The sequence below is a fragment of the Schistocerca americana genome, chromosome 11 (genome assembly GCF_021461395.2).
Source record: "Schistocerca americana isolate TAMUIC-IGC-003095 chromosome 11, iqSchAmer2.1, whole genome shotgun sequence".
Taxonomy (NCBI): Eukaryota; Metazoa; Arthropoda; class Insecta; order Orthoptera; family Acrididae; genus Schistocerca; species Schistocerca americana.
The window spans coordinates 177,368,955-177,381,306 of record NC_060129.1 but is presented as its reverse complement, the minus strand read 5'-3'; the positions used below and the strand labels follow the sequence as shown (position 1 = coordinate 177,381,306).

Here is a 12,352-nt window from a genome sequence, read left to right as displayed (position 1 = left end):
CCTCACGGTCTCTTCGCGAGATATACGTAGGGGGGAGCAATATACTGCTTGACTCTTCGGTGAAGGTATGTTCTCGAAACTTCAACAAAAGCCCGTACCCTGCAGAGTCTTCCACTGGAGTTTATCTGTCATCTCGGTAACGCTTTCGTGATTACTAAATGATCCTGTAACGAAGCGCGCTGCTCTCCGTTGGATCCTCTCTATCTCTTCTATCAACCCTACCTAGTACGGATCCCACATCGGTGAGCAGTATTCGAGCAGTCGGCAAACAAGTGTACTGTAACCTACTTCCTTTGTTTTCGGACTGCATTTCCTTGGGATTCTTCCAATGAATCTCAGTCTGGCATCTGCTTTACCAACGATTAACTTTATATGATCATTCCATTTTAAATTTCTCCTAATGCATACTCCCAGATAATTTATCGAATTAACTGCTTCCAGTTGCTGACCTGCTATATTGTAGCTAAATGATAAGGGATCTATCTTTCTATGTATTCGCAGCACATTACACTTGTCTACATTGAGATTCAGTTGCCATTCCCTGCACCATGCGTCAATTCGCTGCAGATCCTCCTGCATTTCAGTACAATTTTCCGTTCTTAAAACCTCTCGATATACCACAGCATCATCCGCAAAAAGCCTCAGTGAACTTCCAGTGTCATCCACAAGGTCATTTATGTATATTGTGAATAGCAACGGTCCTACGACACTCCCCTGCGGCATACCTGAAATCACTCTTACTTCGGAAGACTTCTCTCCATTGGATAGATGACTGCCTATTATACATTACAACGCTCTTCAACTGTCAGTGGTCTCTGTCAGTCAACAGACGAGGTTGGCCTCTACACTTCTGTGCTGCATGTGTCCCTTCACGTTTCCACTTCACTATCACTTCGGAAACAGTGGACCGAGGTATGTTTAGGAGGGTGGACGTCTCGCGTACAGACGTATGAGACAAGTGACACCCAATCACCTGACCACATTCAAAGTCTGTGAGTTCCACAGGGCACCCCATTCTGCTTTCTCATGACCTCTAACAACTACTGAGGTCGCTGATATGGAGTACCTGGCAGTAGGTGGCAGCACAATGCACCTAATATAAATAATGTATGTTTTTGGGGGTGTCTGGACACTTTTAATCACATAGTGTACCTTCAGGAAAGACTTCGTAACACTTACATTTATATTAGATGTTAACAAATAACTCTTTTTCGAAACTTCCTTTCTTGTTACAGCCAGTGTGCATTTTATACCCTCTCTGCTTCAGCTGTCATCACTTATGTTGTGCCAAAAATAGCAAAACTCATCTATTATTTCAGTGTGTGTCATATTGTAATCTAATTCCCTCAGCATCTCCAAATTTAATTCAGCCACATTCCATTTCCCTTGTTTTACTTTTGTTGCTGTACACCTTAAGCTGCTATCTATTCCACACATCGACTTCTGCACGATTACTCTGCATTTTATGATTAAGTGCCCGGCAGAGGGGTAATGGAACCACCTTCAAGAAACATTTCTACCATTCCACTCTCAAACAGCACGCGGGAAAAACAAGCACTTAAATCTTTCTGTGCAAGCTCTAATGCCTCTTATTGTATTAAAATGATCATTTCTTCTGATGTATAAGATTGCCAATAAAATATTTTCAGATTCAGAGGAGAAAGTTGGTGATTGAAATTTCATGAGATTGTCCTACAGTAACAAATAATGTCTTTGTTTTGATCACCACCACCCTAATTCACATATCATTTTCCAATAATACAATATGAGCTGCCCTGCTTTGAACTTTTTTGGTGTCATCTGTTAATCCTATCTGGTAAGGATTCTATACCACACAGCAATACTCAACAACAGGGCAGAAAAGCATAGTGTAGGCAATCTCTTCAGTAGACCTGTTGCATTTTCTAAGTGCTCTATGAATAGGTCACAGATTGTAGTTTGCTTTCCCAATAACATTACCTTTGTGACGGTTTCAATTTATATTATTCATAATTTTAATCCTTAAGTATTTTATTGAATTCACAGCCTTTAGATTTCTGTGATTTATAGTGCAACATGGTTCAAATAACAATAAAGAAATCTGTACCGGATCGATTGTCACCCAAGGAAACAAAAATCTACATCGGTTGCCAAGCTATTGTGGTCCAACCTCAAAATTATGGCAGAGTAAAAGTTGGGAACCAGAATGAGAAATACTACTATCATAGCACTAAAAGAGGGGAATATGTACACTCCTGGAAATGGAAAAAAGAACACATCGACACCGGTGTGTCAGACCCACCATACTTGCTCCGGACACTGCGAGAGGGCTGTACAAGCAATGATCACACGCACGGCACAGCGGACACACCAGGAACCGCGGTGTTGGCCGTCGAATGGCGCTAGCTGCGCAGCATTTGTGCACCGCCGCCGTCAGTGTCAGCCAGTTTGTCGTGGCATACGGAGCTCCATCGCAGTCTTTAACACTGGTAGCATGCCGCGACAGCGTGGACGTGAACCGTATGTGCAGTTGACGGACTTTGAGCGAGGGCGTATAGTGGGCATGCGGGAGGCCGGGTGGACGTACCGCCGAATTGCTCAACACGTGGGGCGTGAGGTCTCCACAGTACATCGATGTTGTCGCCAGTGGTCGGCGGAAGGTGCACGTGCCCGTCGACCTGGGACCGGACCGCAGCGACGCACGGATGCACGCCAAGACTGTAGGATCCTACGCAGTGCCGTAGGGGACCGCACCGCCACTTCCTAGCAAATTAAGGACACTGTTGCTCCTGGGGTATCGGCGAGGACCATTCGCAACCGTCTCCATGAAGCTGGGCTACGGTCCCGCACACCGTTAGGCCGTCTTCCGCTCACGCCCCAACATCGTGCAGTCCGCCTCCAGTGGTGTCGCAACAGGCGTGAATGGAGGGACGAATGGAGACGTGTCGTCTTCAGCAATGAGAGTCGCTTCTGCCTTGGTGCCAATGATGGTCGTATGCGTGTTTGCGCAGTGCAGGTGAGCGCCACAATCAGGACTGCATACGACAGAGGCACACAGGGCCAACACCCGGCATCATGGTGTGGGGAGCGATCTCCTACACTGGCCGTACACCACTGGTGATCGTCTGCACGGCACATCCAAACCGTCATCGAACCCATCGTTCTACCATTCCTAGACCGCCAAGAGAACTTGCTGTTCCAACAGGACAATGCACGTCCGCATGTATCCCGTGCCACCCAACGTGCTCTAGAAGGTGTAAGTCAACTACCCTGGCCAGCAAGATCACCGGATCTGTCCCCCATTGAGCATGTTTGGGACTGGATGAAGCGTCGTCTCACGCGGTCTGCACGTCCAGCACGAACACTGGCCCAACTGAGGCGCCAGGTGGAAATGGCATGGCAAGCCGTTCCACAGGACTACATCCAGCATCTCTACGATCGTCTCCATGGGAGAATAGCAGCCTGCATTGCTGCGAAAGGTGGATATACACTGTACTAGTGCCGACATTGTGCATGCTCTGTTGCCTGTGTCTATGTGCCTGTGGTTCTGTCAGTGTGATCATGTGATGTATCTGACCCCAGGAATGTGTCAATAAAGTTTTCCCTTCCTGCGACAATGAATTCACGGTGTTCTTATTTCAATTTCCAGGAGTGTAATTGGCAGAGTTACAGAACTAGCTTTTCAACTTATCTGGCAGCTTCAGACACATTTAAATCGAAACATCTTGACATATTTTTCAAGAATTAACACTACTTTCCCAGTGCAGAGAGCAAGATGTTGGCACACCTCCATCTTGCAATTTATAGGCTAAAGTTCCTGGATACTGTGCCCAAAATCCAGAAGATCTGCCAGCCATAGTAAACTATATATAATATAACAAGGCTGAAGAGCATACATCTAATAGCTAAAGAAGTTTTTCCTGGAGGATAAAACTTCTGAGGGTGGATTTGTTTCTGGGGCGATGACATCATGTATCATGTACTTTACTTGACATAATATATCATATTACATGACTTGGGTGCTAATACTAACAAGTAGAAAAACACAAATGTATCAAACAATGGAATATAACAGTACAATGAAAAGGACAGTTGCTACCCACCATGTAGTGGAGATGCTGAGTTGCAGAGAGGCACAGCAAAAAGACTGTTGGAAAGTTCACTTTCGGTCAATAAGGACTTTGTTAAAAATATAAAACACGCCCACACTCACGTAAACACAACTCGTATACACATGACCACAATATCTGGCAGCTGGAGAGAGCAAGCCAAAAGAATCTATCAAGATGTTTTGATTAAATGTCTTCGAAGCTGCCAGATAAGTCAACAAGGAACTTCCCATTTTTTATGTATGTAACTCTGCCCAGGATTTATTCACATTTTTTGTACTCTGGTTGTAGTATTTTTCACTCTGGTAAACAAATGTTTGCATTTCTTTGGCATATCTTCTAACATAAGCTGTTTGGTCAGTTTTCACTCGTGTTTCTACATTTCCAAAATATTGGCTTCCACCGTTCTTCCATTCCTCTGCAAATAATTTGTGTCAGTATTTTGAATCATGAATTACTGATAGTTTGATAATATTTACACCTGTCAACACCTGCTTTCTTTGGAATTAGAATTATTATATTCTTAATCCTGTGAATGTGGTCATTATTTATTGTCTCATTCATTTTTAAGTACAATGAAAAACCAGCCAAAATTGCATATTTCACTTTAAATTTTTTTTTTTTAGTTGCTTGATGACCACTTCTGGGCTGAGACTCATTTTCAAATCATCCAGATAGTCTAAATAATATTTCTAAAAATACAAAAACCATATCAAAAATATGTATGTACTATTCATTGTTGTGGTCTTTAGTCCAGAGACTGGTTTGATGCAGCTCTCCATGCTACTCTATCCTGTGCAAGCTTCTTTATCTCCCAGTACCTACATCCTTCTGAAACTGCTTAGTGTATTCATCTCTTGGTCTCCCTCTGCGATTTTTACCCTCTGCACTGCCCTCCAATACTAAATTGGTGATCCCTTGATGCCTCAGAACATGTCCTACCAACCGTGCCTTCTTCTTGTCAAGTTGTGCCACAAACTCCTCTTCTCCCCAATTCTGTTCAATACCTCCTCATTAGTTATGTGATCTACCCAACTTATCTTCAGCATTCTTCTGTAGCACCACATTTCGAAAGCTTCTATTCTCTTCTTGTCCAAACTATTTATCGTCCACGTTTCACTTCGATACATGGCTACACTCCATACAAATACTTTCAGAAACGACTTCCTGACATTTAAATCTGTACTCGATGTTAACAAATTTCTTGTCTTCAGAAATGCTTTCCTTGCCATTGCCAGTCTACATTTTATATCCTCTCTAGTTCGACCATCATCAGTTATTTTGCTCCCCAAATAGCAAAACTTTGCTTTTGTTGATGTTCATCTTATATTCTCCTTTCAAGACACTCTCCAATCCGTTCAGGTGCTCTTCCAAGTCCTTTGCGGTCTCTGACAGAATTACAATGTCATCGGCGAACCTCAAAGTTTTTATTTCTTCTCCATGGATTTTAATTCCTACTCCGAATCTGTCTTTTGGTTCCTTTACTGCTTGCTCAATATACAGATTGGATAACATTGGGGATAAGCTACAACCCTGTCTCACTCCCTTCCCGACCACTGCTTCCCTTTCATGTCCCTCGACTCTTATAACTGCCATCTGGTTTCTGCTAGATTGTAAATAGCTTTTCGCTCCCTGTATTTTACCCCTGCCACCTTTAGAATTTGAAAGAGAGTATTCCAGTCAACATTGTCAAAAGTCTTCTCCAAGTGTACAAATGCTAGAAATGTAGGTTTGCCTTTCCTTAATCTATTTTCTAAGATCAGTCGTAGCGTCAGTATTGCCTCACGTGTTCCAACATTTGTACGGAATCCAAACTGATCTTCCTCGAGGTCGAGTTCTACCAGTTTTTCCATTCATCTGTAAAGAATTCGTGTTAGTATTTTGCAGCTGTGACTTATTAAACTTATAGTTCGCTTAAGTTTCACATCTGTCAACACCTGCTTTCTCTGGGATTGGAATTATTATATTCTTCTTGAAGTCTGAGGGTATTTCGCCTGTCTCATACATCTTGCTCGCCAGATGGTAGCGTTATGTCAAGACTGGCTCTCCCGAGGCTATCAGTAGTTTTATTGGAATGATGTCTACTCCCGGGGCCTTGTTTCGACTATATACTACGAATGCAAATGAATAGCTGCAGCACATACAGGTAATCGTTCATTTGCACTTCATAATATGCATATATTTTTGACATGGCTCCTGTATTTTTGAATATACCATTTTGACTGTCTGGGTGGTTTAAAAATGGGTCCCCGTGTGAAACTAGTCGTGAAGTAAATAAGAAAAGTAAAGTTTGTAACTTTAGCTGGTTTCCTGTTGTACTGATTAACAGAAGTTGCTTTGACCTACAATTACACCAGCGTGTTGGGAGTTCATCAATTTTCCACAGTTGTGATATAATGACACCACTCTCACACAACACAACTGAGCCAATTGTAGGCTCTTCACCCTCACTTGTAGCAGCACGTCAGACTGCCTCACACACTGCACCCACACCGTGTCCTGCTGTGCCCGCAGACTGGTGCGCTACCCCGGGCAGAGGGAGGCGGAGGAGGCACAGCGCAGGGCGTCCGCCCCCACCGGCTACCACCCGCTGCAAACTGTGGGGGCGACAGACCCCGTGCTGGCGAGTGCCGTGCCGGGCACGGACGCGTACGCCGAGCTCATCGACCGCCTCATCGAGGACGGCAGCCCCGCCACACGGCACAGGCCGTACCGCCAGCAGTATGGACCAGGTGGGCGTGGGCGTGTGTGTGTGTGTGTGTGTGTGTGTGTGTGTGTGTGCAAAATCAGGAAATCTCAGGAGAAACTTACCTGTATGTAAAACTCTTGATTTTTCCCTATTTACAAACACGTTGTGGGGTGGCGCATGGAAAATATTTTTCTATATTGTCGCCGTTATCAACAGAGGCTCTCTGACTACAATGTTGACAACCAGAAACTGATTAACAAAAACGTGATGACTGTAATTAAAGTTCACTGTGCCCACTCTGCTGGAGAAATAAAGGTATTGATCATTGAAGTTCAGTACGCTGAGGATTTAGGATGATGTCTGGGATTCATAGAAAATGCAATTTACTATAACAATTTTCGCTATATTCTGAAAACGATAATCCATAAAGTTCTGTACATGTTTAACCCAGCAATGTTACTATCAGCTGTTGTACTATCAGATCTGTTCAAAGTCTAATGCGTGGATCATATTATTCCTAGATAATGAAACTGTTCAATAATCGTTATCAGTTTAAATGTTCAAAGTGAATGCTCGCCAAAATTTGATGTCATAACTCATGAAACGCCACATTAGTAATGACAGAAGGTCTGTCCTGTGGCGACATGTGAAAATATGACATACGCAAACTGAGAATAAATCACTGGAGTTGTTCACACGTTACCCAAATGCTGACTCATTGTTACGTGCATACCGAGTTACGTAATATGGCACCCGAGGCTGCTCCTTGCAACTGCACAGACGCGACGCAGCTTCCGACACGGAGTGCGCGCTGAAACGAATCTAGAAGAGAACTGGGGCCTGACTCTAGATCGCAGCGCTCTTATTTATATAGCTGCGGTGCGGACCACTTAAGGCGCAGCCGACAACATTTGCCTTCCTGACCAGCTGCTGGGGCTAGCAGTACACCACTCCGAGTTACTAAATAATTAATTCCTTCGTTCGCTGAAGGCCAATGAAACTCTCAATTTAATTGTGCAATCAGCACACAGGTAAGTATTTGTAATTAAATTCTGATGTGGCTAGGTTAAATACTTTTGGCGAGAGAATTATTTTAGTTGCACTGCACGCAATAGATGAGCTCTGAACTTGCCCTTTTGAGAGACGCTACAGCTATAGTTTTATAGCTACCTTTAGGAAACTTCTCACATCTTTGTTGTTATAGCTTATCTCCATTCTACCTAAATATAAACATCCTAGCTTTATTTAATCACTCACTCAATCTATCTTGCTTCAGTACTTTTAGGACACAAAAACAGAAAATCATGAATTTCAACCAAAATATTACTTCGTGAGATCCAGCATGCTGTTTCCATTAAATTACAATCAAAAAGGGATCCGAATATAAATTTTGAAGTTTCTAGCTCCTTCCTGTTGCGCCGATGATTTTTACGTAAAATGCCCAAATATCAGAAACTGTTAAAGTTACTAAACTGAAACTTAACACATTATTATTGTAGCATCACTCCTGACATGCTATTAACTTTTAAGATATTGCACAACATTTGTGACGTCATAGCTAGATACAGTGGATTAGGCTGGCACACAATGGAAATCATATAAATTCTATATGGCGTGAGTAGGCTGCGTCCCTACAATGTACATTGTCATTCTGACTATAGTTTTTTTTTTTTTGTGACTGCTTTTGAGCAGTCAACTTGGTTTTTCATTACATTTAAAGAAAAACCTTATATAGGCTACTGGGTGGGTGAGGAGTCACTCCCTAGTTTTAAATGCCCATAAATTTTTGGTGAAGGAATATTTGGACATGGAACAAATTGTTGTCAGTTCTCAAGACCATGAGAATACGTATACTTCATTAAAATTCTACCTATTGTCCTGCATTGTTGACCAAATAATGTAAACATATAGGGATGTCGTCAATTGATTTCTGCAGGAAAGTCACTCTGAGAACAACTGTGATCCTCTCCTCTGATACATAGACCGTGAGTGGGTTTGTTCAGTATGCCTCGTTGGCTGAACCCAATAGGGAGAAGTCACCAGGGTTGAGGTTGGGACTTCTCAGAGGGCATTGCTCACCATCCCAGATGACATCCTGAAAAGTATTTGTCCTGCCAGTCACGAATGATGGAGCAAAATGAGGTAGTGCTCGATCTTGCTGAAAAAAAATATCTGCAACATTGCCCCATTGTCATGTCAGTGGCCATACATATTCATGCAGTATCTGGTGATACTGTTCACTGTTGGTGGTGTTTTGCAATACGAATGGATCAATGAGATGATTCTGTCATACCATGTGTTGCTGTCAATTTTGGTCAACTTTGTAATTTTTCAGTTTTCATTCCTGGATCTGTTTCTGCTCAATAATGGCAGCTGTGTCAACTGATGAATCTCCCAATGTGAAACTGCCTCCTGGCTCCAAGTAATGTTCTTGAACAAATTTGGCCAATCTTTATGTGGTGACAGCATAATTTCCCCGTACTCCATCTGCCTGTCACAACCCTCCAGTGATAATTCATGAACATCTGCATCTATATCAACATGATTACTCTGCTATTCAGAATTAAGTGCCTGGCAGAGGGTTCAATGAACCATCTTCAAGCTGTCTCTCTACCATTCCACTCTCGAACGGCGCGCGGGAAAAACGAGCACTTAAAGTTTTTGGTGTGAGCCCTGATTTATCTTATTTTATTGTGATGATCATTTCTCCCTATGTAGGTGGGTACCAACAGAATGTTTTCACAATCAGAGCAGAAAACTGGTGATTGAAACTTCATGAGAAGATCCCGTTGCAACTAAAAACCCCCTTTGTTTTAATGGTTACCACTCTTAATTCACATTTTGTGTCTGTGGCACTATCTCCGCCACTTTGTGATAATACAAAACGAGCCGCCCTCCTTTGTACTTTTTCAATGTCATCTGTCAGTCCCACCTGATGCGGATCCCACACCGCACAGCAATACTCCAGAACAGGGACTTTAGTAGACCTGTTGCACTTTCTAAGTGTTCTGCCAATGGATTGCAGTCTTTGGTTTGCTCTACCCACAACATTATCTGTGTGATAGTTCCAACTTAGGTTATTTGTAATTGTAATCTCTAAGTATTTAGTTGAATTTACAGCCTTCAGATTTGTGTGACTTATTGCGTGATCGAAATTTAGCTGATTTCTTTTAGTACTCATGTGAATAACTTAACACTTTTCTTTATTCGGGGTCAATTGACACTTTTCACACCACACAGATATCTTATCTAAATGATTCTGCAAGTCATTTTAGTCATCTGATGACTTTACAAGACTGTAAATGACAAGATCATCTGCGAATAATCTAAGAGATCTACTCAGATTGTCTCCTATGTCATTAATATAGATCAGGAACAATACAGGGCCTGTAACACTTCCTTGGGGAGTGCTGGATATTACTTCTGTTTTACTCAATGACTTTTCATCTATTACTATGAACTGTGACCTTTCTGACAATAAATGACGGATCCAGTTGCACAACTGAGGCGATACTCCGTAGGCACGCAGTTTGGTTAGAAGACGCTTGTGAGGAACGGTGTCAAAAGCCTTCTGAAAATCTAAAAATATGGAGTCAATTTGACATCCCCTGTTGATAGCACTCATTACTTGACGAGTATAAAGAGCTAGTTGTGTTCTGCAAGAACGACATTTTCTGAATCCGTGCTGACTGTGTGTCAAAAACTTTTTTCTTCGAGGTACTTCATAATGTTCAAATACAGTATATGTTTGAAAACCTTAATGCAAATTGATGTTAGTGATATAGGCCTGTAATTCAGTGGATTACTCTTATTTTCCTTTTTGGATGTTGGTGTGACTTGAGCAACTTTCCAGTCTTTAGGTACGGAACTTTCTGTGAGTGAGCGGCTGTATATAATTACTAAACATGGAGCCATTATATCAGTATACTCTGAGAGAAACCTGACTGGTATACCATGTGGACCGGAAGCCTTGCCTTTATTAAGTGATTTAAGCTGGTTTGCTACACCGAGGATATCCATCTTTCCAGATCAGGTCTTTCTTTTACATAACACACACTGTGTGCCTGCCGATTCCACTGTCTCGAGCTGCGTGAAGTGTCGATTCATGAGGACTGGAGGTGAAGATGTCTCTCACTGCTGCTACATTTTCTGGAGATTGTGCCACCTAAGGTCATCCTCATTGTGGTTTACGCACAACTGATCCAGTTGTCACTAGCTTGGTGTGACTATTCTTAATGGTTTTAGCATCAAGTATGACACAAATGGTACAAACGATCCACCACCATCGCTGAACCAGGACTGCAGATTGTCACACTTCAAACTGTAAAGTGACCTGGTTGCGCTCTCGTTAAGTCAGCTTTCTTGCCGTCTCATCATTCACTAAGAAGATGATACAGACAGTCAAGGTATTCTGAGGGATCCTGTAACAAAACACAACAGCGTTCATGAATAAAGGTGAACAATCACAAAACTTGCGGACATTAAAAGTAGGGAGCGACTTTGCACCCACCTTTCATGCAAAGTGTGTTCAAAGAAGCGTCACATAGTTCTAATATTCCCATGGGAGGTAGTTTTTACCAAAACTGGAAGAAAAATTCCTATAATCAGATCTCCAGTAACCAGTACCTGTTGGGATATGGGATGTTTTACTTGTGATGAATCGAACGAGGTAGCACAGTGGTTAGCACACTGGACTCGCACTCGGGAGGATGACGGTTCAATCCCGCGTCCGGCCATCCTGATTTGGGTTTTCCGTGATTTCCCTAAATCACTCCAGGCAAATGCCGGGATGGTTCCTTTGAAAGGGCACGGACGATTTCCTTCCCCGTCATTCCCTAATCCGATGAGACTCATGACCTCGCTGTTTGGTCTCTTCCCCCAAACAATCCAATCCAACTTGTGATGAGTAATGTGTGATATTCGATGGCATAGGCAGTACTCACAGGACATGATACAGAGAATTATCACAATATCCACGTGGGGAGAGATGAAGATCCGTGAGCAATTGCCCAGCTGAGGTATCAGGATTGCTATAGTATTGGTGTATGGGCAGGAATTATCACTGACAGATTCATAGGGCTATACACTTTACCAAACAGCTTAACAGGTGCATGACAAATTGTCAGAGCTGTTGGAGAATGTTACCCTTGCAGAGAGGGAGTGGCTGTGGTTTACCATTGCCCTATCCATGATACTGGTCTTTCTGTTCATCATACCCGAATTTATTGGATTTCTGGCTACGGGGGTACTCAGCGGCATGGGTGTACGCCTAACCCGTTGACAATGTTGCAGTAATGTGTGACCAATGTGTGTGATACAGTCCTGTGTAAGGATGTGTGGTAACCATGTGCAACATTGGCTGTAGTGTCTGCTGCTACATAACAGACAGCTGTGAGTGAGAGAACAGATTGGCCCATATGTAAACAGTTGTTGTTTTGAAGACATAAATTTGTTGTTTCAAAGACATACCATTGACCAATAGTACCCGCTTCAAGTCAGAAAAGTACCAGGGTAATCCCAAAAGTAAGGTGTCCTATTTTTTTAGAAGTACATAACTCTGTGTGGGAGTTGGTCA

At 42.7% G+C, this 12,352-nt stretch overlaps 1 protein-coding gene across 1 annotated transcript in view; it reads left to right on the top strand.

Annotated features, from left to right (window-relative positions):
- LOC124553492 (protein PRRC2A-like) overlaps positions 1-12,352 on the top strand; it is a 1,723,518-nt gene that overhangs the window by 35,718 nt on the left and 1,675,448 nt on the right. Inside the window, exon 6 of the mRNA XM_047127347.1 lies at positions 6,603-6,820. Within this exon, the coding sequence (XP_046983303.1) occupies positions 6,603-6,820 (218 nt within the window). The remainder of the gene's footprint in view (positions 1-6,602; positions 6,821-12,352) is intronic.